Raw genomic sequence first — 27,827 nt, forward strand, 5'->3', positions numbered from 1 at the left:
TTTTAATTCTGCAGTGTAAATTTCGGACATTATAATTATTCATTTCTTTATAAATCTATTTTTTTTGCATTGCGTGAACACTGCAATTGTTACATAGAGCACGACTAAATAAGGGGAATGGCTACGTCAATGTTTCAAATCATGACAACTTTTAATCAAAAGTTAAACGATTATACGTTGCAGTATCCAGACTAATTTCTCTTGTCTATAAGCAAGTTCAAGTTAGCTGGAATCATTGGTCGAATAGAAATTATGAATTTATATGAAAAGCCCAAATCAAACTGAGAGAAAAAAAATCAGGAAGCTGAACTTCTTGCAACCGAGGAGAGTTGATCACGAATTCTTCCTAAACCATCCAACATGGTGTCTAATGTCTTTTTGCTCAGTTCCACATTCAGACATTTTAATTCAGGCAACAAGTTGTCTTTACAAGCATTTTCTTGGATCTGTTTAAAGTTGATAATATAAATGTTAGAATTATAAAAAATAGAACATAAACTTCAAAGGCAAAGCTGCATTTTCTTTCCATACTGTAGCACAGGGGTTCAAAATGTGTCCGTTGTAACAAAAAAACTAGCTGATAAGTCTCCTTGTGAAACGTATTGACTATTGACGAGACAATCCAAATCTTTGCTAATAATGTTTTCTCTACAGACTTAGGGCCAGTTGAGATACATGACAAGAATGGTCCTAGTTACAAGCGAAATGAAAACTGAAATTAATGTGTTTGAGTTCAAGTCTGATGCAAACAAAAACTCTGGGCACTACAATGATGTTGCCGAGAAAATACTGTGATAAATCTCATTAGCAAAATAACGTAGTGGCTAATAACTGTTATAACGAGCATGAAAAAAACATTTGTTCAATACATATTATGCAGCAAAAGCATGGATATTATAGAAATCAAGCAAACATTACGTCTTCATCTGACACTTAGAAAACAATGCAAAAGAAAAACTGTCTGAAGTCGTGTTGACATAAGATGGCGCTATGAAAAAGTGTAAAACCGAAACGCTATGTTCAACGTTTAAAAACGCAACAAATTTATAATGTTTCTGCTGCAGTACGTATGAAAGCCTAACCGTAAGAACGCTAACGTTCGTCTCCGCCAAAAATGCCTAGGTAAAAAAAAATCGATAAACACGCTGATCTCGAAACAAAACTGGACTGAGCATCTATGAAAAAAGTCGAAGCCAAATTATGAATGCACAGAATTATGAATACACGACAAATGTATTGTGGATTAACATATAAGAGAATATCCTGAATTTCCAACATTTAACTACATAAACATAACTAAGGAACTAATCAGTTTATAAAATATGATGAAATATGATCAAAAATCCGCAATTTTGTTCTTAATAACTCAAATGTGGTAAAGTGAAACTATGGTAAACGACCCACAACTGCATGGAAATATCTTAAATCGCATGACCTGTCGTTAAAGAAGTTCTAGCTAATGAAATAAAATAAACCGACGACATTTGAACTTACAAACTTTTCTTACGAGTGAAAAGTACATGCGAGCTGTCGTTGACGGTCGATTTCTATTCCTGACTCCATATACTATTGCCACAACTGTTGTTTTACGTAGCAGTGGCTTCAAAATTTGCTTACTGCAAATATAGAGTTGCTTGATCCAGTGGATGCAGTCTTATTTCGAGATCAGTGGGATAAACATGGTGAGACAACACCAAAAGGAAACAAAATTCTGACGACTTTGTTTGAAGGTCTAAAATACGGAACTCGTTTACTCGCAGTCTTCCACGTAATGAATAAAACTATGTCCATATTAATTAATATTTGTGCGGACAACACTAAAAAAGCGACAAAGGCATTGAATATATTTACAACATATTCAAATGTGAAAAAAATTGCATAACCGTCTGAATAGAACAAATCAGCTGAGGTTTTGAAAACATTTTACACGGAAATGTTTTACAATTTCTGTTAGTTAAAGTGAATAATAAAACAATTGTCACATGAGACTGAGCATGATATCAGGAATTATTCGGAGCAAAACGAGGGAGGGCTTGTATTCACACATTCATGTTATACGTAATCGGTAATACGTAAAATTTGATTTCAACAAAAAATAAGGAAGAACATGCAAGTATGAATATAGCCCTTCGATCATCAATTTTCCAACGTCCATGCATAAATGACTCCAACCAGGCAGTATTGTGTGAACGTAATATAATCTTTAACTATGCCCAGTCTCTGAGAACAAAACGATCGTTCTCGTGTGAATCGTTATGAACTTGTTTAACACTGCATTAATCATTAATACAAATGTTTCAATAGAAATTACCTTGAGCTGCAGTAGACATGTTGGTACTGACATTCTTGTTATGGCATCTGAAGATGTTTTCACATCGACTCTCCAGTCAAAATCAGCAAGTTTGGGCAATGAAACTAAAATACAAGATATTCTTTAGTTTATATAAATCCCACAAAGCCACGCATTATAACATACATACATTATATGAAGGGTCGGATGGTCAAAGATCATGTGAATTGCCTGGTTTATATGTTTAATCAACAGTTTAGCAAAGGTAAGAAATATTTATACACAGAGGTCGTAATATCTAAGTACGTAGAAAGAAAAGGAGACGTTTATGTGTTTAGAAGATACATCTGAGGAGCAATTTCCGAAATTAAAAGCTGCTTAAAACATTTAGCAAAAAGCTATCTGTATGATGTGTTATATAATGTTAATGATGGTTTCAGTTGAAATTAAGATTATTAAATGTACTATTTGTAGTGTAGAAAGATTGTCAAGTCTATTGAATGTGTGTACCATTCCGCCATTCGTTTTCCGCTCACATTAAAAACCATTTTGGGAAAATCAAATCCAAAATTAGTTTTTCATTCAAATCAAAAATCGAATTCAAATTTTGTTTTTCATTTTTTTTGTGTTTGACGAAACTTTAAAGTTGAATCTAATTTTCGTTTTTTGTTTGAAATATAACACAATAGTTGTCTTTACTTTTAACAAAACAATCAGGGGGGAGTAAGCGTAAAATTAAGGTTTTGTGTAAAGAAATAACCACTGATCAACATAATGCATCCGCAGCAAATCAAATTACTATTATGGCCACTTTAAAGGATATTTTATAAAGGAATTCCTGTCAAATGGAAACAACACTGTGCGTGACCTCTCAGATTTTTTGTAAGAATTTTATCCTGATGCCTTGCACTATCGAACGTTTCTACTATGTAAAAAATAGCGGAATGGACATATTTCCGCTAAGATTTACCGAAAATGACTGCCTTTCCAAAAATTTCACAATTTTTCACTCCCCTAGAAGAAAGAGCGAGGAAGAACTATGTGTGTATAAACAACTATCTCCAAGGTTTACGAGAGAAAAGTTAGCTTATTAGTTATCATTACTTTTTTTTTCTTTTCGTGCAATGGACAATGGCTTTTTTCGCCACAATTGTAGGATTTGTACTTGTTGCTTTGTAAAGATTAATATTTATAAGATTTTCTGCTATTGAATTTCATCCTAAATTTCAAAGACTCAAGTTTGCATAAGTTTGATAAATGAAAACAAACAATATTGTACAGAAATCCCTCAGTAAGCTTTTTGCGGTGTTCTAAAGTGCAACTGCATTAAATACTTGTAAAGTTGTAGCACAATTTGATTTTGTTGTATTGATATGGGCAAAATGCAAATAATCATTAAAAAACGTCTGTCTGCAATGGTGTTTGTAATTCAATTGTGTTTTTAGTACCTCTACCCTTCTTTTTCTCTTTGTTTTGTCTTTCCTATACCTGCAATGTAAGTGCACAATTTGAATGATTAATAAAGTTTTCACCTCAATAATAAATTTTACAAGCAGTTGCTAGTGGATTTTGTTCTCTGAGTATCCACATCTGGTGTTGTGTTCATCCAAGAATGATGAAGTGCAAGTAGATATGTTATAGAAAAGGGAATAAAACCAAATGAATTAACTTTTGTGTACTTAAATGCTAGAAGCTTCAAAGCTTTTCAGAAATTATAAATTTCATAAATTAATCTACCTCTATACCATCCATCTCATAAAAAGAATCAAGAAGCAAAAAATTGAAGAAAAACTTTGAAAGTTAAAAAAATTTTCTTTAAAAAGCAGCAAATAAGGCAAATGGCAAATCTTCATTCTGTACTCTAATTGGTAAATCAGGTCATACTGTTTCTTAAAGCAAAAACTGAAATAAGGAAGAAAAATATACCACAGTAACTTCAAAGGTTTTATCACATGTAATAAATATTAGTAGCATTCAAACAAAACTCTACTAAATGATAGGATCATGACATGATTTGATCATTAAGTTACATAAAACCCAATTGATTATACAATTTGTAGCTTCACATCTGCATTGAGTCATCAAAAATCTCAATGCCAATGTTTACATAAACACACACTTTATGGCCATCCCATTTCACATGTTTGTGAATTGACATTTCATCAAGCATCAAAACACACACAACCTTCTTGCTGTCTTTCTTTGGTTCTTGAATCTTAATTTCAAGACATTCAAAGCATCCTTAGTGAATCAATCGTTTACATCTATAGAATTTGACCATGATCACATTAAATAATTCTGGTTAGTAAAGGCAATAAATCATTTATCTTTTCAGTCTTATTATTTTTTTGTAAGACTCTGGTCATTAACATCTTCCAGTCATCTTTGCTACCTGATCTTCACTGCATGTTGTCAGCAAATAGAACATAACAAGCTCTGCTCCAAATCATGGTTACTGTTTGAGTTGATCATTTCTTTTTGATATTTGCCCACAGAGCAAAATATGTGCAGAGTCTCTTTTTGCGTCAGGGAAACTTTTTGCAAATAGATTGGCAAATTCACCATTTCGTACATTTAACAAATAACAGAAAAGTATACTGAGTTTTTTAAACAAAAACAGGAACACATCTGTATATTTGGCGTTCAAGTCAGTTTTAAAAAATACGATCTTCAGACTTCATTACGGATATTATGGCTTTTCAAGTGTATGATCATAGGCGGCGCAGAAATCTGTTTAGGTTTTTGATGCAATCGATTTATGTAGTACATGTAGTTATGTAGTTATGTATGTTATGTAGTTATGTATGTTATGTAGTTATGGATTTATGTAGTTATGTAGTGAGTTACAGGTATGTATGGTCTTATAGGTCTTATATTTTGACAAGGTTGGCAACTCTCAACAGTAAATTAACGACCGTTAACACAAACACTTTTACAAAACCGTAAATATCTTATAACTACATGGAAAAACAGAAAAAAAACAAACAAATCTCTCTAATCACGAACAATTTTACTGTATTTTTGCAGGTTTTTTAACATTGAAATGTATTTCCTTGCGTTTGAAAAATGCGAATGTTTTTATGGTTTTTAACAAATATTCATCAAAACCTATGCTGGGGACACTTATCTGAACATTCGTAATATTTTTCAATGCTCAAACGCATTGCAGATTGGCTGAATTTTTGTGAAAACAATAAAAAAACTTTGGCCAATCTGCAATGCGTTTGACCATTCAAAAATTTCTTGCTATACAAAATTGATAAACATAAAACACAATATCAAATGCACGAGAGCATACTAAAGTTCAATAGACTTTCTTTTGACACGCTGTACAAAGAAAAACATGCTTCTTTTTGCTAAAAATCCCTCACATTTGATCTTTCCAACACTTTTCGTAGATGAAACTTTTAAGATAAAAATTTCATAGTACTCCCCCCCCTGATTGTTTTGTTCAAAGTAAAGACAACTTTGGTGTTATATTTCAGCGTCTGTTTATGAACTATAACTTGAGAAACAAAAAACAAAAAGGTGGATTCAAATTTCGAGTTTTATCAAAAACCAAAAAAAGAAAAACAAAATTTGAATTCGTTTTTCGATTTGAATTTTCCCAAAATGGTTTTTAATGAGAGCGGAAAACGAATGGCGGAATGGTACACACATTCTATTGCATTGTCCGTTTAGTCGTAAATATAAATGTTCACCTTGAGTGGTCATTGCTTGCTCTTTCCACCCAGTCCTAGAAAATAAAACACAGAAATATTTAAACAAGTACGCAAAGAGGAATTTTTATGTGATTACGCACGAGTCTACTTACAGGTTCTCAACAATGATTTTGGAAAGGAGATCTTTTAAATTTTTGTGAAAAGTTCCTGAAAAAAATCATTTGTAAGATCAAAATGAAACATTTCGCATCATAAATCCACAATAAGCATTTCATGATTTCGAACAATAATAAAAAGAAGCGAATACGTTTTACTGGCGACACAAACGGCACTAATCAAACAAAAACATAACAGTAAATGATAATTATTAAAAAAATCTATGAAATTTCATTGCAGTAATTTTCTCCATTGTTGTAAATAACCGACCAAAACACTACAAAATTAAATTTTAAATTTTCACTAGAATATTTTATGCCGTTTTTAGAGGTGTCGGTTTGACACATTATCTCGTCACTAGGCCCCACTTAGTAAATAGAGAATTATGAAAGTGTCTTAAAAAAAACAAATACCTTGTACAATGGTGAATGGTCAAATTCTAACGAAATAGTTCTTAAAAGAACTGTTTTAGCCAGAATACTAAACCAACAATTCTAAACGAACGGTTTTTTAAGCTAAAAAGACACTATGCATTTCGTCAGACTACTCGTCAGGTGTCAACGTCAGGTAAATGAGAGCATCAGCATCATGCGATATTTATGATATTACAAAAAATCAACGTCATCTCTTAATTGAGAGTTGACACTTAAAACAGAGATAAATGAAACACGTAATCTTTCTTCGGCTGAGGACGGGATTAGTCAACTTAATTAAGACTCTTTCCATGACGCTTAACTGAAATAATGAGCGACATTTTTAAATAACTCTAAAGTTATGATCAGAATATGAATTGGCACAGTGAGTATTGTTCAAAAGATGTTTTCCAATCGCTGAATCACATAAAATCAAATTTTTACTCTTACAGTCGCGTTTTGTTCATACAGGAACAGTTTCATTCCTAATAGAAGCTGTACATGTTGTTTTATTTTATCACTCAAACTTTGAGAAGTTCTTCCTAAATAGCGAGCATCACACTTACATTTAAACTTATACACTACATTGCTTGACAAGGCAGAGACTTCTAAAGGGGGCAGAATAGTTTTTTCGAAAATATGAAGACAACGCTGCAGGCGAAAAACAACTCTCAGTAATAATTTTAGTTTCCCCCACCATGTCATTTGAGGCCTTACTCATCCAGGAAAGTTTAAAGTAATACAGGGCACTTGGCCGGTTCAAAAGGTTTATCTCGTTCATTCAAAGTTGATAAGAAAAGTTTGTCTAGAAATTTTGCCAGATATTCATTCGAAACAAAATTTTGCAAAGTCTCTGCTTTACTAATTATGAAAGTTCAATAATTAAGCGATGTAGATATATCTAGAAAGCTTTTTAGTTTAACATGAAGAACTAAGTCGAAACAAACAAAACAAACAAACAACATTTGTATACCGGCCAGTATTAATCCCCGCCAGGGGGGTTGACCGGTCCATGAACTTTTCTACGCCAAGCGTCTCTATCTCTCGCCATATCACTCGTTATACCCATCGCCTTCATATCACTGTTCACAGCATCCATCCATCTCTTTCTCGGTCTACCTCGTTTGCGGACTCCATCAACATTCATATGCAACGTTCTACGAATTTCAGCACTTTCTTCCCTCCTTTCCACATGCCCAAACCACCTCAAACACTGGCGCCTTACCCAATTCTCGATACACTCAACACCAACTCTCTCTCTAATCTCTTCACTTCGAATCCTATCCATCAACGTTACACCACACATCATCCTAAGCATTCTCCTTTCCGTCGACGCCAATCTTCTCAGGTCCTCTGCTTTCGGCGCCAAACACTCTGCTCCACATCCCAAAACACTTCTAACACATGCCTTGTACAATTCTCCCTTCTGCTTCAACGAAGTCGACTTTCCGCACAACATTCCCGACAACTCTCTAAAACTCCACCACGCTGCTTGAACTCTGTTCCTCACCGCTTGCTCGCACCCTCCACCATCATTTAACACATCGCCCAGATATTTAAACTCCGATACACCTTCCAAACTCACGTCACCCAGTTCAAACCGTTCAATCGCGACTCGCCCACCACTTCGACACGTCCCGCACTCAAAATCAGTTACTCTTGTCAATGCACCACGGACACCTGAACATCTTCCATGAACCCACTTACTGCATTTCCCACATTATCGAATTCACTCCAACTCTTTTCCACACACACCACATGGCCATTTATCACTGTCCTTCACCTCCACCTGCCTCGAGCATCTCATGCCCTTCGTCTTTGCCTCATTCACTTTCAGTCCCTTGACTTCTATTGCCGTTTTCCATTCTCGGTACCATTCCATGACTTTGTGCTTCGACTCCGCCACCAAGACAATGTCATCTGCATACAACAAACACCAGCATCCTTCTTTTCTTCTCACTTCCTCTGTCAGTACATCCATCACACAAGCAAACAGTAACGGCGACAAGACTCAACCTTGATGAACACCAACTTTTACCTCAAAAACACCAGATCTAACACCTTCCTCCGTAACCACCGCCTCTACACCTTCATAAGTCTCCATAACTGCCCGAACTATATTCTCTGTCACACCTTTCTTACGCAGCGCGTACTCGATCACCTTTCTCGGAACTCTATCAAACGCCTTCTCCAAATCTACAAACACCATATACAATTCTCTGTCTTTCTCTAAAATTTCTCCTGCAGCTGCCTCAACACAAAACACGCATCCGTCGTTCCTCTCCCCGGTATGAATCCATACTGCTCTTCCCCCATCCGAACAACTTCCCTCAACCTTCTTTCAAGAACTAAGTCGAAAGATGATTAGTAAATCACAGAGACCTTAGATTGCGATTCTTGTGTAAACACTGTCATCAAAATTAAATAACAAATCAGCAGCAAATTAAATTATTATTTGTATCAAGCGTTACAGCCGACCGAAAATATGGCACGAAAGACGCATCTCTAAACGTAATGGTTCAATAAGCAGTGCATAAGGCATGAAATTTAGATCTTAAAAGTTTCATTCACGAAAAGTGTTGGAAATCTAAATGAAATGTGGGGGATTTTTAGCAAAAAAGAGGCATGTTTTTCTTTGTACAGCATATCAAAAGATTTTCACCGTCATTTCAAACGAAAGCAAATGAAACAGCAGGTTTTCTCCGGGTATCATACCACGACAGACAATCATCAACAAATGTAGGTCCATTTGAGAAATAACATTTGAGTAAGATTTCCAATTTTTTTCGTGGACAAAACTTTAAAATCAAAATTTCATACCTTATGCACTGCTTGTTCAACCATTACGCGTTGTGAATGATCCATCTTTTATGCTATGCTTTCTGTCGGCAGAAACGCTCGATAGTGCGAGCACTAAATTCTCCTACATCAGGATAATGCTCTTTCAGAAAATATAAGAGGTCACGCACTGTGTTGTTTCCATTTGAAAGAAATTCCTTAATACAATATCCTTCATAATACAATAATTTGATTTTCTCCTGATTAGTTATTTCTTTATACAAACCTTAATTTTACGCTTACTCCCCCCGATTGTTTTGTTCAAAGTAAAAACAATTGTGGTGTTACATTTCAGCGTCTGTTTATGAACTATAACTTGAGAAACAAAAAACGAAAATTGAATTAAATTTTCGAGTTTCATCAAACACCAAAAAAGAAAAAGAAAATTTGAAATCGTTTTTTGATTTGAATGAAAAACGAAAAACGAATTTTGGATTTGATTTTCCTCAGAGGAGGATCCAGGATTTTTCATGCGTATGTCAAAAAATTATGACGTCATACAAAATATAATATGACGTCATACGTCAAAATGTACTCATTAAAACTTGTAAGTACATCAAGGTGGCAATTTGCAGTTTTAGGGGATAACAGATAACAAAAATAGACTGTTTTTGTTTACATTTAAGGTTCAGCAGTATTTTAAGTCTTTAATTTATCAAATATATTAAAAATATGATAAAACATAACCCAATTTACACATTCCATAAAAAGAATTTTCAATCTTGTTATGGTGTTATAATTCTCACACAGATTCTTCAGTAATAAAATTGTCCTCATTTAAAAAAAAGTTAAGCCCCATTAAACAGAGAAAAACATTAAACAACAAGCTATTATTTTTACTTTAGTTGAAAAATGATTTAACAGCATTTAAGAATATTACCATCACAGCAGGACAGAACATGTACATGTAGTATTAATTTTCAATTACCCACCAAAATTAACCATTTTTGACCATACAATTAAGTAATCATCAAATCAAATTTGAATTGACTTTCATATTTGAAATTAAAGAAAAAATACCAAAAAAACTGCCCAACTATTGTCATTACATTTTGATATATCATACGACTTTATTTAATTGTCCTCAGCAGCAATGCTGCAACAGAATGTAAACATTCCACATGAACATGGTTTGTTAATGGTTATACCAAAGTAATCTGGACGTCACTTAATAACTGACATGAACCATGTTCCATCATAATTATATTGGTTATCCATTCAAAAAATCAAGCATTTGCTAAACTATTGTCAGACGTACCAAACCAAAGAAACAATTTTTAGCTTCGTACATATTACAACAAAACAAAGCAACATTTCATCTCAAAAACTCATAAGGTACAAAAACCCACAAAAACAGAAACCTGGCCATTGCTGTTGACATAGACAACAAATGGCAATGTTTTAATATAACAAACAAAATAAATGGCACTGTAAGCCATGAAGAGCACCAAGTCAACAAAACTTAATTATTTATACTTAAATTCAGAAAAAACAACTATTTTTTGAAAGGAGCTATAGTAAGCCAATGCATAAGCCATTGTGAAATGTGTTTAGCATGTTTGAGAAAACAATGTAAAAAGCCAATTTTCAGCCATGGTCGATTGGTGAAAAAAATTTCGCCACTAAAAAATTTTACGCCACTTTTTGTGTTTTTTGGCCATATTTATGCTCATCTGGCAACCCTGAATGCAATAATATGACTGCAGGTCCCCTGACTAAATCGTCAATCCATCAGGCCTCCCCAAAGATCCATCAGAACTTAAAGTTTCCTTGGCAATTTAGGAATTGACCAATCAGAATGCTATGAATTGATTTTTTGATGGATCTGTAGGCTGGCCATTTTTGAGGTAAACATAGCCGACCTTAAAAACTGGCTTAGCTCTCAGGCTCATGGATTCAGTTTGTTTCGTTTCGCTTGACTTAGCCAAAGTAAAATACGTGACAATGAATGGACTATAGAAATGAACGGTAGACATTGTCTCAGTACGAATAAATGATTGGACAGTATTTAAGTACCAAAATTTAAAGCACATCTGCATTTTGTACGTTAGTCGCATGACTGATTTGACGTTCCCTAGATCCGCGCCTGATTTTCCCAATATGGTTTTCTAATTTCAGCTGTATGGTTCACGCATTAATGACGCCATACCCTCGCTTTTTATCGGATTCACTTCATCATACATCCTACAAACACTTAAAATAATTTGTGGTTTTGCATTAATAAACTCTAGATAGAATATACTGTATCTTGACTCAACATTACTACAAAATAGTGTTAGGGTTAGGCTTCCAAGGTAAAACGTTTTACGCTGACATTGATGACAGTTGACCCATTGTTTAGATCTACGCCCATAGATAACCGGAAATTATAGACTATTCAAATACTTGATACCAGGTAGTGTAATCTTTAACTTTTAAGCTCTAAGCATAATCCTATCTAGTAATATTCTGTATGTTCTGTAATGTAATGTAAATAACTGTAATGTTTTGTATCTCAACAACAATTAATTATTCATCTTCATTCAAAGATAAAGTAATTGAGTTTTTCGGAAAAATAATGAAGTGAAGCCAACGGAAAGCAGTGAATATTTGAACGTAAGAAATGACGTCATGTTAGTGGTTGAAAACAAGTGAAGACCTATGATAAAACATATTTAATGATTCCAAAATTGTGTACAAGAGACAAAAAAAATTTAAACTTTGCGCAGTTGCGTTTTGTTTTTGAACATTTTTATCGCAGCTAGTGTTCACTGTAGAAATGAACGGTAGAAATTGTCTCAGTATGAATAAATGATTGGACAGTATTTAAGTACCAAAATTTAAAGCACATCTGCATTTTGTGCGTTAGTCGCATGACTGATTTGACGTCCCCTAGATCCGCGAAAAATTAACCAATGACAAAAAGCTCCATTATATGGCATTTGTCAACGTGTGTGTTCAACAATTTTAAGATTCAGTGCTACTAAATTTGAGCAAAAAAAAATCACCTGGAAATATTGAAGCGATAGATTGTCGATCACCTAGGCCTTCATATAAACAATTCTTGACTAGCATTATCAAGCTTGAAAACAACTGACCAGCCTCTGTTGAATCACAATCTAGTACATCCGTGATTGAAATAAAAGTTTCAGCATTGACTAAAACATAAGAAAATGAAAATTGTATAAACCCATGACTTTATTTAATAACAGGTAAATTCACTTTTTTCCCACATTTGAGGAAATTATTTTGCAATAAGAAAAATTTTAGGGTCATGAATAGAATTAGCAAGAAGCTTTGCAATTTCCAGAAAATTATCGCTAATATTAGTAATGCATGGCCAACAAAATTTGGTTGCTCTTAAAGACTTTTTTAGAATTATACTTCAATACATGTCACCATCCGTCTGCCCTAAAAACTATAGACAAATCAAACAAGTGTCAATGATTGACCCATAAGGCTATAAATTCACAGACACTTTAACATCTTGTACATGCTTGAGTTGTTTTGGTGTTCTTCGATTTGAAATTATAGTTTTAATACATAAATCCAAGTTTTACATAACATTTATAAAGTTGTAAAGTACAACTTGTACTTATCATTAAGGCAATTTTTAAAATTACTGAAAATGTAATATAATGTCCTTATGTAAGTATTTAACTGGAAATTAAAGAAATGAAAGTTAAAAAGTTCTTTGGCTAAAGACCTTACTCTGGATATACTTAAGCTGTATAAATTACATGACAAGTATATCGACACTTAACTATCACAGCATAAACAAACAGTAAGATCATTTAAGCACTGTGCAACATGATCTGTATATTTTAGTAAAATAACTGGCTGTCATTTAACACATCACAATTTATAGTATTTAGAAAATGCACCTAACTGGCTGCCACAATAGTAATGACATGCAAAATAATAAGATATACTTTACATGACATATATTAGAATGAATAACAACGAACCTTTTCTATTTCTTTTGTCAAAGGCATCAGAGACAAGTTTTGCAACAACATCTTTCGATTTTGCCTAAAGAAATAGATGTAAGTAAGTAAATGAATCTTATGATGTTTAAAGTAATGGACACATTTTATGCTGTATTTTGAGGGTCAAAGATGAACTATACATATATGATATAACACAAAGGAAAATGTAAAACATAACCATGTGAAGAGTAGGTGAATAAAATGATTGCCCAAGTTCGTAAAAAAATCATTTCATTATTCTCAAACTGGCAAGTGAGTAGCAGCTGAACCAATCAAAACTTGCACTAAACTAAATCCATGAAGAAACCAATTTTTTTGAAAGTAAATCGTAAATTAAACTTATCAAAGGTTAGATATAACATTTTGTTGAGAAAAAGCAGTAAATAAAGAGTAAGAGACTAGGAGTCAATTCCTTCCTCTTGATGTCTAGCTTAAGATTGTTCAATTGTTATATATTTTGATGTAAAGATAATGGTGTCCAATTAGTGTTTGCATTATCAATGCTTAGCAAACAACCAAAAATGATATCAAATTTAATAGTTATATAAAAAGGTATTTCACTAGACAGTCATTACTACAATCTCAATGAAGGTCAGTAGTTTTCAATCTTTTCATTTAATTAATATTCTGAGAAAGATTGAAACAGATCACAGACAAGAAATGCAAAACAAAGCAGTACAATGTACAGTAAAAAAGACATTCATTTACCTTTAACAACAAATTTAGAGCGTCGAAATCTATTTGACCAAGAACTACCATGATAAAATATTTATTTTCTGATTTCACGGTACGAGGAAAACTAAAGTTCGTAATGATTGCAGCAGAACCAATGTGTAGTAGAACACACCACGTGACTTTCGCTCACGGGTGGTTGACAGTGGTGGGTTTACTGTTTACTATCAACATTCACGGTTTGATTGTTTTGTTTCCCGGGAAGATTTCAAAATGGCGACGGTGAGTGAATATTTATTAAACCACGTGCTTACTGTTCTTCACAACTTATTTTAAAAGAGCCTAAATTTTAGTAGTGCAGAGTATTTTATTTTTCCGAAATTTGCTTTACAATGCCTCTAAACGCTCGAACTTTGTGTCTTCTAACTCCTCTCAAATTTATATCTGTTTATGGTTTATAAGCTTACTCAGGTGAAGCTTTAACTTTTAATTTTGTTAATGTTGTGCTTGTGTAGGTCGCAGCAGCAAAAGTCCAGGAGGTTCGAGACATTACACGAATAGAGCGAATTGGTTAGTAATGAATACTACTTAGTTTTTCACATCATTAAATAGTCAAAGATGTTTAAGGTTAAGGTGTTCCTGTAATCTTCATTTGCTAGTAAATCATGTTGATGGACTGACACAAAAGAACATCTTATTAATACTATTAGGGTTAGACTACAATTGAAAAAGACACTCTTTCCCTCATGAATGTAGTTTGCGATGTCTTTTCATATGTTTTACCACAATGATAATTTTCTTATTGATTTTGGTAACAATTTGGGAAATTTACTTAAATTTTCTCATGGTGTTATTGAGTGGAATAATTTTTCTCAAGTTGCGCACCCAAGATCTTGACACAACACAAACTTTCCAATCTGCTCCATTCCCCCTCATTTCTCTCTTAAAGACGTGATTACGTTAATTGGTTGATTGTATGAAATACATGTTGATCATAAAAATTTTATTTAGTAGAATAACTTAAGTGTATTGACAGATAAGTTTTGATGAAAATGCTATTACTATTGGGTCTTGAAGAGCTTAAGATGTTGAATGTAGCTTAAGAAGTGCTGTATTATTTGAGCATAGAGGCATATTACTCCATATTTTGTTAGTTCCACTATTCAAGTTTTGAAACATGGCTATTCAATTCTTTGAAAAGTATTCTTCTCACAACAGACAAACTCAGAAAAAATTTGGATGGTTATGTCACTGTTTTATGTGCTAATCTTTCTCTTTTTCTCAATGTGAAAAAAAAAATTCTAAATGTGCCAAACTTGCTTGGCTGCCAACATCACAGAATACAACACTTTTCTCTTCTTCATTGTTCATGATTGCTCATTGTTTTGCTTTTGATGGTGTGTGCTGGTAATTACAGAGAAAATTAAGCAAATTCAATCGTAAAGTAAGCAGTATGGATGTGTGCACTTGAGTAGCTTCCTTGCACTATTCAATTTCAACCTCCAGAGCTCATCTCTAACTGATTTAAATAAATTTTCCAGCCAAGTTTAAGTTTGAGCTTGCTTCCAACATTAAACACATGATAAGCAGTATAAAAGACAAGAACTATCCTAATGTTCCAGATTGTACAGTACTTTAAATGGAGCATTTTTCAATTCGTTTCAAGTCAAATAATGCCATATAATAAACCTTTTAATAACCTCGTTTTCTTGGTCTTCACTGAGAAACATCGGACCTCTGTCTTTTTGTACAATCTGTATTACTCATTGTACTATCATATTTACATCAACAACGTATCAGTTAAAATAACTATGTATGTTATCCTCTACCTACAAAATGTTCATGATCTGAAATGTATTTTGTATCAATCTTAGTTTATTAATACATGATTACATTTAATGATGGAGTTTAATTGTTGACAATCATTAAGAAAATGAGGGTGAAGAGATTTATTTTCAATTTAGTTTTTATTAATTCTTGAAATAAAGCATTCTTGACATGCCAAAAAATATGACATTTATTTAAAGAGATGTGTTATAAAGCATTCTTTGAAAGTATGATATGATAATTTAGCTCAATTGTTGCAGTTATTATTTAGTGGATATTATATTAAATATTGAAACATTTTTTAGGAGCTCATTCCCACATTCGTGGTCTTGGTTTAGATGATGTTTTGGAAGCCAGGAAGGTATCACTTACTTTTAATTATATTGTGTAAACTTGAAATCATTTTTCTTGAGTTAAGTTGAATACATGAACACATGTATTTTAGAATTTTCTGCATGTTAATACATCCAGTTTTTGATGCTGGTACCAGTATGCATTTAAGAGCAAAGATTTTTGTCTGAACAATTGGTGTGACTATACATCTACCTGTATTTTGTATATATTCATTTTATGTACTTTTCTTCACAATATGTGACAGACATCAGAAATCTGCATTTTTTCTGTTGCTTGATGTTTGAATAAGTGAATATTTTATTTTATGATTATGGAAATCGTATCTGATTCTAATTCTTTTGATGGTAGAATATAAAATTTCAAAAGATATGCATTTAGCAAGTCATTCTCTCACTGAGAGACCGTCAATTCATTGTTGCATGCTTGCAAATACTGGGATTTACTGTAATTTGAAACTTCAATGGCTGTTTTTGTAATCATCAACTTCATCAGCTTTGTTTGACATTTTTTGTTTCCAGGTGTCTCAAGGAATGGTTGGTCAGGTATCTGCTCGAAGAGCTGCTGGAGTGATCTTGGAAATGATCAAGGTTTTTATGAAAGAAATATGTAGTTTGACAGTTTTGTAGAAGCAAACGCCTTTCATGGTTTGGAATAATTTTACAACATTATTATCCAATCTCCATCATGGGCCAGTTGTACGAAGGCGAAATAGCGCTATTCACTGGATAGCAATATTTTTAAACGCTTCAAAAATTCTTAATATGAAAAATCAACTATTGCAACTGGGCAATAAATGAAATAAAACATTGTTTCCAGAATGAAAAAGTTTCATTATCGCAAAAAAAATATGTATCATCACTTTTTTCACAAGTTTAAATAAATGACTCTCCACGCATCTAATGGATAGCGTTATCCTAGGGTTGTGCAACCAGCCCCAATTGAGCAGGAAATGACAACCTTTATTTACTCAATAATAACACATTAATCATTATTAGGAGTAAACATATATTTTATAGGGAGGGGAAAGATTTACTTGGTAAATTTGGATTGTTATAGAATTATTTCAATGACACTTCACTTCAAATTTCACTTTGTACTACAGTAGTTTGAATAATTTCAATTTATAATATATCTATTAATAAGAATAAAACTGGGTTTTCACTATACAGTTCACCATTAATTTTTATGAATTCTGAGAAATTTTAAATAAAACAATATTGGAGTATATTTTGCCGACTCTGATTATTTTTGATAAATATTATACAAGGTGTAAATTTTCAAGAAGTGATGATGGAAGAAAAGCATGACCAAAAACCATCAGAACATAAAAATTGAGAGTGGTGTGTGTTAACTTTATCACTTATTTAGGAGGGAAAAATTGCTGGAAGAGCTGTTCTTATTGCTGGTCAACCTGGCACTGGAAAAACGGCATTAGCTATGGGTAAGACGTTTACAATTAGAGAACTTTTCTTAGAAAATTCTCGTTCGCTTTGTGTAGCGTAAGCAACCCGCAAGTCTGGTCAAATGGAATGGCAAAAGATTTCTAAAAAAATACGTAAATAATGCAAGTGATGAGTACCTTACATATCACTACCAAATTCGCGGGCTGGCTACGCTACTGGCTGTTGTAGAGGCAGAGAAGAAAACTAAATATTTGCGCTAGTCTTCATTCTTTCAGCAGGGGCGGATTTTCTTGGGTGTGTATGGTGTACTAACAACCCAGCCCCCAAAATTCTTTGGCACCCCTCGAGAAAAATTCTAAAATGGTATTATCTATTATTGACGATAAATATAAAAGTATTACAGGCTATGAAATTGTACAGTAAGACTAAGTAAAAGTAGAGTTTCTCATTTCAAAGGTATTACATATTTTATAGCACCACCATTTGCAATTGAATATTACCATACGCGTTTTCATCGAAGCATTAAAATTGAAATACATTATTAAACACGTATTTATTAACAAAAAGCATATAAATTTGTTTGAAAAGCTAGTAACACTTTGATGAAGGTTTACTTAACAACAGCCCGAGGCCCTTGCGACTTGAGCTAGGATAACGATGCACCCCCTTGTAAAATCTGCACCCTTCCTGTCTAAAGGCCGATTTTGTCGTTTCTCAAAAAACGGGTCGTGTGAACACATGAATGAGCATCCGACGGTCGGTCCGTAAGTCTCAAAAATCTGATGGAAATAGATCTTGCTCCATTTTCATCCGACTACATCAAAGAAAGCCGACTAGGCTTAAGTTTTCATTCTCAATACTTCCCAAATTTGAGCTAAAGCGAGAAATTAGATTTGAAAAAGACTTGAAAACAAGTATAAAAATACGCAAATATATCGTTAAATGTATTGGATAACACAAATGGCTGCTTTCAAGACTATAAATATCTAAACGAATAGAAATGTCAACAAAAATATTCGACCGTCTGAACAAGCAACCAAAAGTCGTCCGAACCGAAAGAGTGGGATGAAAAAAGTCGTGTGAACGGGCCTTACTAAGAATTGAACTGCCCTGTCTTGCAGTAAAGTGAAATTTGCATGATGAAAAAATTTCTTAACAAAGCACTGTTGTCATTCTAAACAATCGCCCGAAGACATACGAATCTTTATCCGAAAGTATAAACTTGTCGTGACTATTTTTCTGATGTGTCGATAAATTGTCTCGTCACAAGTTTTGGTTGTTGTGAAATGTGTCGTGTTTGTTTTATAGGAATGGCTCAATCACTCGGTCCTGATACACCATTCACTAGTATTGCTGGTAGTGAAATATTTTCCTTGGAAATGAGTAAAACTGAAGCTCTAACGCAAGCCTTTAGGCGATCCATTGGCGTAAGGATAAAGTAAGTCTTTGATTATATCTGTATTGATTGATGCAACCTCCGCTTTAGTCTCGGTTGTTATGAGAGACTTAAATAGTTTGAAACTGCAGTCAAATCTGTATTAAGCGTACACACTTAATGGAGGTATTCGTTTAACCGAGGTTTTCATCACCAGGCCCTATCGGTTAAAAAAATAAAATCAACTACTAAACGGTACAGATGTATTTAGAAATGACTTTAATGAAAAACAACAAAACTGAAAAATATTTTTAGTTTGATATGGTAACATATAGTAAGTAATATGTTGTTCAATGAAGATGTTGGGGTAATGTGGTCTCGTGTAAGTCTTTTAGACAACGACATGCTAGATTTGACATTGACAAGTGATGTTTATTAATAATTTGTAAACAATTTCATGTTTGGTATAAGCATTTTATCTTCAACGCACTTGCATTATGACAAATATCTTCATAAATGTTGTGACAATTTGTTTGTGACAAATATTATGTCTGTAAATAACATGAAATATTTTGAAGAATTTGTCTGTGAAGCATAGGTTTTTGTGTTATTATTCGACATTTTGGTGTCCGTGTCTGCTTAATAGAGGTGCCCGCTTGATAGAGGTTTCATTTCTACAAATTATACGAGATTTAATTCGAGACTTTACAAAGCGTCTGTTTAATGCAAGGTGTCCGCTAAGTGCAGAGTCGTTTAATACAGGTTTGACTGTACTTCATACCATTGATGGACATATTTTTCTCTATTACAACATGAACATTCCATCTCAGTACGATCTACATCTAGCTGCAAACTACAAACATCTAGTCTAAACGCAATGCCAAAAAACGGCTGTCGCTGTTTGCATTGAATACGTGCAGTTTGTATTGACGTGAATTATTCTGATTCGATTAAATATCCAGAAATTTTGACATTTGCCAAAGAATATAGCCAAAAACTGAAAAAAATGTAATTAGTAAAGGTATTTTCTTTCAACTTGACTTTGTCTTATTTTCCGCCGACTGAAAAAGGCAAAAAATTTCTCCAGCACTCTCCTATGATCCCGATTCAATTAGTGTGGCACGTGATGTACGTAGGTTATTCGAGCACATTTTGTTTCTGCGGCAGATTGGCAGCAGCATCTCCAAGTTGTGTGTGAGTGTTTCTTTTTCTATTAGAGAGGAGACGGAAATTATCGAAGGAGAGGTAGTAGAAATACAGATTGACAGACCAGCAACAGGAACGGTACGTATATGAGCATTTCATATGAGATTGCACATGACAAATAGTTTTAACAATGTTGGCTGTCAAAATAAAAATTGAAATTTTGTCGACAAATACTAAACGATAGTTTCTTTAAAAATGAGACAATGATTGCTTAATTAAAAATTGTGACGAGCGATAGAAATTGGGTTCGGACACTGACTAACTCTTCATCGACCACATCTTTTTTCAATAGCAGTTCCTTTGGTTCAGTGGTTGTTGCAGATTTGCTTAAGTAGGCAGTAAAGGGTTGAAGGCTTTTACATGAAAGGTTGGACGGGTGGAAATTATTCCTCAAACTACGCATATATATAGTCACATAATGGCGGTGTATCATTGGCCACTTATCTTCTGTCTTTACTTGTGTCGATGATAATTTTTTATATACGGCTTATGTTTTACTATTTGCGTATTGACAGGGTGCGAAACTTGGTAAACTTACATTAAAAACGACCGAAATGGAAACGATTTATGATCTTGGAACGAAAATGATTGAGTCCATTACGAAGGAAAAAGTGCAAGCGGGGTAAGACATTATTTTTGAGAAATAATGTGAATAGTCAATGTTGTTGCACGAAAAGGATTTCTGAAAATCTTTGAGTGTTAGGTTCTGTCATATACAATATCTTTCCTTTGTTTGACAAAATTGTACATTCAAATTGAATTTATGTCAAAATGATAATTTATATAATTTAGATATTCGAATTTTATTCGCATGAATGTTAATTGCCCCGGTATAGTAGAGTAATAGACAAATGGGTTGTCTTCTGTTTATAAAAGTTACCATATACATCTAAAAGTATCCATAATCTCCTTCATGTTTTATTTAAAAAGAAATGCTAATCACATCTTTATTTTTAGAGATATAATTACCATCGACAAGGCTACAGGCAAGATTGCCAAACTAGGACGATCGTTCACTCGAGCCCGCGATTACGACGCTATGGGAGCAGAGGTAGTTAAAATACAAAAGTACTTTAATACAGAAAATCATCATCATTGATTTTATTTTAAAGGCTTTCTCATTAGTTCCCACATACTTAGCAAGTGCAGCAAACAGACACCCAACTCCCAGTTGCACAAAAATCACTGGAAATTATCTTTTGTACAGTAGTGTTGTGCGATGCAAGTGCAAACCGACCTTAATTATTAAATAGTAAGCATGAAGGTGCGACTTTAAAAAATTCAGCCTGCAGTGGATTTAGCTGTGACTCGTTTAGATTTCTTATATTTTTTTTAGTTTTAATCCTTGACCTTACTTGAACCGTTCAAATACTTTTTCAAACTTATCAAAGACTGAGTACGGATGCCATTTACCAAAGACGTCTTTTTCAAACGCTTGCTAGTTATGTGTCTTTCTTTTTATCAGACCAAATTCGTCCAGTGTCCTGAAGGCGAACTGCAGAAAAGAAAAGAAGTTGTCCACACTGTGACGCTGCACGAGATTGACGTCATCAATAGTAGAACCCAGGGATTTCTTGCGCTTTTTTCAGGTTTGTAGGAAACGTTTCTCTGGTATTCTTTGGCGAAAAGTTATGACAACATAGAATTACCAATCACAATTGAGCTTAAATAATTTATTTGTACATTATACTAGTAATAATGACGAAACGATGGGGAATGAAGGATATGTGACATACAGGCTAGGTTTTCTCTTTTTGTGACAGTCTGTGCACAACATGGGTGGTTCTTTATCTACAGAAAATCGCTCTATATCCGCCATTTTTGCTTTATTTCTGTTTTAATTACATGACTTTAGTACAGGAATTATCATTTCAGTCTTTTTTGAGAGTTCACTGGCATTTGTTTCACATCCATAAGGATTGTTGCGTGCTTGTCTTCTTCGTCAGAAGTCGTTGTTCCATTTGTAAAATGGTCACTTTTTTGTTTTTTATTTTGCAAACGAAGGCCAGGTTTTATTTGGTTCCAACGATTAACACCGCGATTGTGGTTTCTTTATTTATTTCTTGTTTTGAGGTGATACTGGCGAGATTAAAGGGGAAGTACGGGAACAGATAAATGCCAAAGTCGCTGAATGGAGGGAGGAAGGAAAAGCTGAAATAGTTCCAGGGGTATGTTCCATATCTGTTACTTCGATTCGCTGATGCACGTTACTGGTTTATGATTGGCTAATTCTTTTAGAGTTTGGAAGATATGCCAATTGCCAACCAATTATTAACATTATCTACCTTTGAGCTATCGGCCCTGAACGACTGTTGTCACTGTATATTATTAATTTATATTTCCTAACACTATCATGTAGAAGTTGATATCGTTTTAGCGCTATATGCTGTAGATTCGCCACAGGTTCAAAAGTATCCGGGGGGAGGAGCGATTACCTCCTGTTTCTTGACTTGGCTAAGTGTTGAATCTCTGACGTATAGCACTATCCCAAAAACTACTGGTGATGACTGTTTATGTCAATAATACAACACATGCGCTGATTGGTCTACACGTAGCTCATTTTGCAAATCCATCCGAGCCCACTCAATTAAATCAATCAAAGAGAATTTGCGAGTCATTCATGAATACATGTTAGACGAAAAATTTAAGCGTTTGTTTTAAGTTCATCTGTTTCGCATTACTGTTATTTTGTAACAAAAGTACAAAATGTTTCTCGTGTTTGCACTGGCTTATGCAAATCTCGGAGACGTTTGCGAGAACTCTCGAGCATGTGCAACCCTTGACCTTCGGTCTCGGGTTTAAACTGATTTGCTCTCGAGTTCTCCCTCGGTTTGCATAAGCCTGTGCAAACACAGTAAACATCTTTTATTTTTCATATAATACTTTACAAAATTTATTGTGTGACAGGTTTTGTTCGTTGATGAAGTTCACATGTTGGATATTGAATGTTTCTCATTTCTCAATCGAGCTCTTGAAAGTGACATGTCTCCTATTCTTATCATGGCTACCAATAGAGGAATTACAAAGTAAGGAGTGTTTCACTGCATTTACCAAAATAAGTATAACTGGAACGCTACCTTTTGATCGTTTTGGCTTTACTTTTTTTTATATTTTAATGCAATGAATTTTTTATCCTATTTACGTTAATTTTTTGCTGCTGAAGTTGTGATCTAATCGAAAACAAACATATAGCTCTAACGAAAATAATTGTCAACGTAGTTATTGTGTAAATGAGACTTTTGTCACGAAAATTACGTCGAAACAAATGAGTGAATACGCGGGGTGCAGATATATTTCTGTTCATTTGCTTGAGAAAAACGAACGAAATTTTCTTAAAAAATTGTTCAAGGTTTATTGAAAAAGTTGACTCTTGGAAACAAGACGCGCGAGGAATAAGCAAAAACTTTCGCTGATTCCAAGTACTTTTCTCTCATCTGCCAATGTATTTTTTGAAAAAATAGATTTTTGACCATTGAGAGGTGTTATAGGTCCTTCAAACAGGCCTTGCGCTCAAAAACAATTTAAGCGCCCTGAGTCAAAATATGGACTGTGTTGTAAATGCAAGATCCTGAAAACATATATATTTTTCGCTTATGCATTTCAAACCAAGTTCTATTAGATTATTTCAAATGAACAACATGCAAGTTTAAGATTGAATCTTTTCTACGCCATGTCATCAAAGATATTTGTATCTTTTCAAAGCCGTCGTGAACTTTACAACAATGTTTTATGGCCTTAGTAACTTTGTATTTTTGCAATCGTTAAATCTATCTTATTCCTCATTTGCTGCCTGAAGGACTAAATGCTTATTAATTTCCCCCATTCGCTTTAAGTATGTAATTTGTTGATTCTTTTGCAGAATTCGTGGTACCAACTACAACAGTCCCCACGGCATTCCTCTTGATCTTCTCGATCGTCTTCTCATCATAACAACTACACCATATGATGAAAGGGAGTTAAAACAAATCTTAGCCATCAGGTATTTTTTTAATATTATCCTTGTGGAGCGGCAGTTCGTGCTGTATTTTACGGCTAACACGAGTGCTTATGAAACACGAAAATTGATTACTTTTGTTGAAAAGAACTTTTACTCTCAGAACAGATTCTATTGAAACAGTTTATATATGTACAATATAGTCACATCTCTTTTCATTCTCGTATTATTGTCAATAACCAGTGACGACCGTTTGCATCGTACATTAAAAAGTTCAATATCTGAATAATACAATAACTGCATAAACTGTTTACAGTGACTTTAAAAGTCAATTCTTTTCAAATAAAGTGTGTGTAATTTTAGTGTCAAAATTTTCCTTTAAACTTGATTTGAATCAAAAATTCCATTGTTGTATCAGGTAATTTGCAAGGCCTTGATTACAAGATTGTCCTTCCTCTAATTTAAATAACTGTTCTAAACCTTGTGTAACGTTAATGATGGTGTTTTAGAGTTCACACTCAAAGTTGGTGGTTTTTAAAATGTTAGTTTAACTTCTGTCACACATAACCATGCATGGATGATTATGTAAGTGGCAAAATTGGTAAGAAAACGGAATATCGAATTAAAAAGCGGCAACACGATCGAGCCTTATACCAGCCAGTTCACAATATTGAGATCATGGTCTGAACTTGTTAATAGATGCGAAGAAGAAGATGTTGAGATGTCTGATGATGCAATGGGCGTATTAACGAAAATTGGACAAGAAACATCTTTAAGATATGCTATTCAGCTTATTACTGCCTCCAGTCTTGTTTGTCGGAAACGTAAGGTATTTGGTCTCATAAAATTTTCCCTTGTTGATTACATATCCATTATTATTTATATTTGAAAATTTGGATGGCTTCGATTCAAAATTTCGAGATTTGTTGAAACCGGTTTTTTTTCGTTTCACCTGTCTTCCTCAAATAAAGTACGACATGAGTTTTGATTGCATTGTGCTTCTGAAATTTCTTGTGAATAGATTTTACCAACCATTATTATTTATTTATAGCCTCTTAAGAGCGGGCGCTGATTGGTCAAATGCTCGATAAATCTGTGTTATTATAACTCTACATAAACAAGCGAATTTCAGTCTTGCAGGTTGCCTGGTTAAGGCAAAAATATATACAATAAGTAATAATATAGAATTAATGATATTATCTTTTGAATATTGTTTTACAAGGCTATTCTATAAAGATAACGCAAATATAAAGTTAGAAACACTTGTGAAAGTTTTGGAGGAACTCGAAAATGCTTGGAAACACTCGCACTTCGTGCTTGACTCTAAATTTCTTGTTTCTCCTTAACTTAAGATTTGAATTTTGTTTGATGTCAGATTTGATTGAATGTGTCTGCCTGTTCTGTGTAAATAAAGTAAATTTTTTCTGATTGTTTTATAATAGGTATCAGGTACACCTACGTAAGGTGGCAGTTCATCAACTACTTTGAAATTTTCAGGGTACCGAAGTTCAAGTAGACGACATCAAGCGTGTATACTCTTTATTTCTTGATGAGTGTCGCTCGTCCCAATTCCTCAAAGAGTATCAACAGGAGTTCTTATTTAGTGAAGAAGCCCCGCCACCTGAAGAGCAAACTCCTAATGACTCGATGGAAACAGAGACTGCAGCATGATCAAGTGTTATGTCTTTACCATAGTAACTTAACGATTATTATCTTCATGTCGAGTTTTTTCATGGTTGATTTTTTCTTGTTAAGAAATAGATCTTGGTTTTTATACAACGAAATAGAAATAGAAAGTGGTTTTTATACAACGAGTAGACGTTTACTGGCGACAGACGAAAGACCTAGTGTCTTTTTTGGTCGAGTTTTTTGTCAGCTTTTCGAAGATCAACATACATTCTCTACATCGTTTGCTCAATTAGCTGTCAAGTGACAACGCTCTGGAAACCCTTCCACAGCAATGTGAGCGGGTCATTTTTGAAGTAGTGTAAGAAATGTTAAAATGGCTACCTATAGAATAAAGCAAACGATTAGAGAATTGCAAAAAGAATTTGGTTTGATTATTTATTCAAGCAAGGATCGCCTCAATCTTATGGTTTATTGAGGTGTCCTCTTTCTCCACAAAAGTAATTTCAACAATACAATTTATGATATCATTAGTGTTGACAATTTATATTCAAGTGTTGACAATTAGATCAGTTTACAACATACTATTTTTGGCTTTACAATGAACTAAGAAGAAGTTTAATGTTGTTGTAATATGTAGGTTAGCAGAAAGCAACATGCGAGCCCTAAGAAATAAATTAGACCTGGAACGAAACCACAGTGACAGGTCATCCAAATTACATTATACCATTAACGCAGTTTGTTGCCCAAAACATGGCTAGCGTCTGCTGTTAATCAAATCACACCATATATGGCAAATATTGCTTGCCATGTCAAAAAGCACAAGCGCGGGCTCATAAATTGAATCGTAAATCCGATTCGTTCACCTCTCAATGGTTCACTCATTTAAAATTTTAATATTGTCGAAACGGCGAACGAGTAAAAGGGCGTAGCCTGCAGGTGGAAACTTCGCAAATGATAGTTTTGTCGGACAACTTTCGAATACCAACAAAGAAGTTTTGCTTCGATACTGTGTAAGCTCAGCATTGTCTTGTTCAACCACGGCGATATCTTCTATTTTGATCTGTTCAGGAAGAGGGACAGAGGAGACGCGGGAAAGGGCATCGGCCACCGAATTCTGCTCACCTTGGACACTGCGGAGGTCTGCGATAAATTGGGAGATGAAATCGAGCTGACGAATTTCTCTGGAAGAGTGGCGTTTGGTAATGTTATGCAAGGCATAGCACAGAGGTTTGTGGTCAGTGAGAACATAAAAAGGTCGTCCTTCAAGGTGGTGACAAAAATGGCGCATGGGAAGATAGATGACAAGAAGCTCTCGACCAAAAGCACTGTAGCGAGTTTCTGCTGGTTGTAAACGTTTAGAAAAGAAACCGAGTGGTTGCCACATGTTGTTCACTTTTTGTTGTAAAACAGCTCCTTCAGCGACGTCTGAAGCATCCGTCATAAGGCAAAGTGTGACGCTGGGTTGTGGATGAGCCAAGAGTGCCGTATCTGCCAATGCTGTTTTGATCTTCTTGAATGCTGATGTAGCAGAATCAGACCAGTCAAGCTTAGAAGGTTGGGATTTCTTAGGAGAATCCGATATGCCCAGCATGTAGGTGAGAGGCTGAACAATACCAGAGCAGTTCGGAATAAAACGTCGGTAGAAATTTACGAGACCTAGAAATTCGCGGAGCTTGCGGAGAGAGTCCGGTTGAGGATAATTGCGGATAGCTTCGACTTTTGAGGGAAGAGGTTGGATGCCGTTAGCACTAACCATGTGAACAAGAGAGTCGAGAGATGTGGCTCCAAAATCGGATTTTTGGGGATTGATGATAACACCATACTGACGAAGACGAGTGAAGAGAAGGCGGAGATGTTGCTCGTGTTTTGTATTTGTTTACATCAATGTAAACAAATACAAATTCAAGGCCACGAGTGACTTCGTCCATGAAACGTTGAAATATTTGAGCTGCATTACGGAGACCAAAAGGCATATGGATATATTCGAAAAGATCAAATGGTGTCGTCACAACTGTTTTGCAGATGTCTTCCTTTGCGACCGGAATTTGGTGGTAAGCACGGACCAAATGAATCTTTGAGAAAAGAGTAGTACCATAGAGA

General features: G+C 34.3%; 2 protein-coding genes and 2 long non-coding RNA genes across 4 annotated transcripts; 1 reads left to right on the top strand and 3 right to left on the bottom strand.

The window, feature by feature from the left end:
- On the bottom strand, nt 1-14,230 carry LOC124457470 (COMM domain-containing protein 9-like). The gene is made up of 7 exons (XM_047007714.1): nt 14,036-14,230; nt 13,307-13,370; nt 12,347-12,496; nt 6,105-6,159; nt 5,992-6,026; nt 2,312-2,415; nt 1-446 (listed from the first exon to the last, which is right to left on the bottom strand). The coding sequence occupies exons 1-7, from the start codon at nt 14,084-14,086 to the stop codon at nt 297-299; spliced, it is 609 nt and encodes a 202-aa protein (XP_046863670.1). The 5' UTR covers nt 14,087-14,230; the 3' UTR covers nt 1-296.
- Nucleotides 4,226-4,716, bottom strand: LOC124457472. Its single transcript, XR_006952614.1, has 2 exons — nt 4,683-4,716; nt 4,226-4,554 (listed from the first exon to the last, which is right to left on the bottom strand). It is a non-coding gene; the product is annotated as an uncharacterized LOC124457472 (long non-coding RNA).
- On the bottom strand, nt 8,269-9,133 carry LOC124457471. Its single transcript, XR_006952613.1, has 2 exons — nt 8,788-9,133; nt 8,269-8,750 (listed from the first exon to the last, which is right to left on the bottom strand). It is a non-coding gene; the product is annotated as an uncharacterized LOC124457471 (long non-coding RNA).
- Nucleotides 14,230-25,906, top strand: LOC124457468 (ruvB-like 2). Its single transcript, XM_047007711.1, has 15 exons — nt 14,230-14,281; nt 14,515-14,569; nt 16,132-16,187; nt 16,699-16,767; nt 17,549-17,621; nt 18,892-19,021; nt 20,176-20,242; nt 20,680-20,786; nt 21,122-21,215; nt 21,630-21,753; nt 22,238-22,332; nt 23,072-23,190; nt 24,024-24,143; nt 24,798-24,927; nt 25,596-25,906. Exons 1-15 carry the CDS (start codon nt 14,273-14,275, stop codon nt 25,767-25,769), a joined length of 1,422 nt encoding a protein of 473 aa, XP_046863667.1. The 5' UTR covers nt 14,230-14,272; the 3' UTR covers nt 25,770-25,906.
- Nucleotides 25,907-27,827: the final 1,921 nt, after the last annotated feature.

The sequence above is a fragment of the Xenia sp. Carnegie-2017 genome, unplaced genomic scaffold (assembly GCF_021976095.1).
Source record: "Xenia sp. Carnegie-2017 unplaced genomic scaffold, XeniaSp_v1 HiC_scaffold_6, whole genome shotgun sequence".
NCBI classification, from domain to species: domain Eukaryota; kingdom Metazoa; phylum Cnidaria; class Anthozoa; order Malacalcyonacea; family Xeniidae; genus Xenia; species Xenia sp. Carnegie-2017.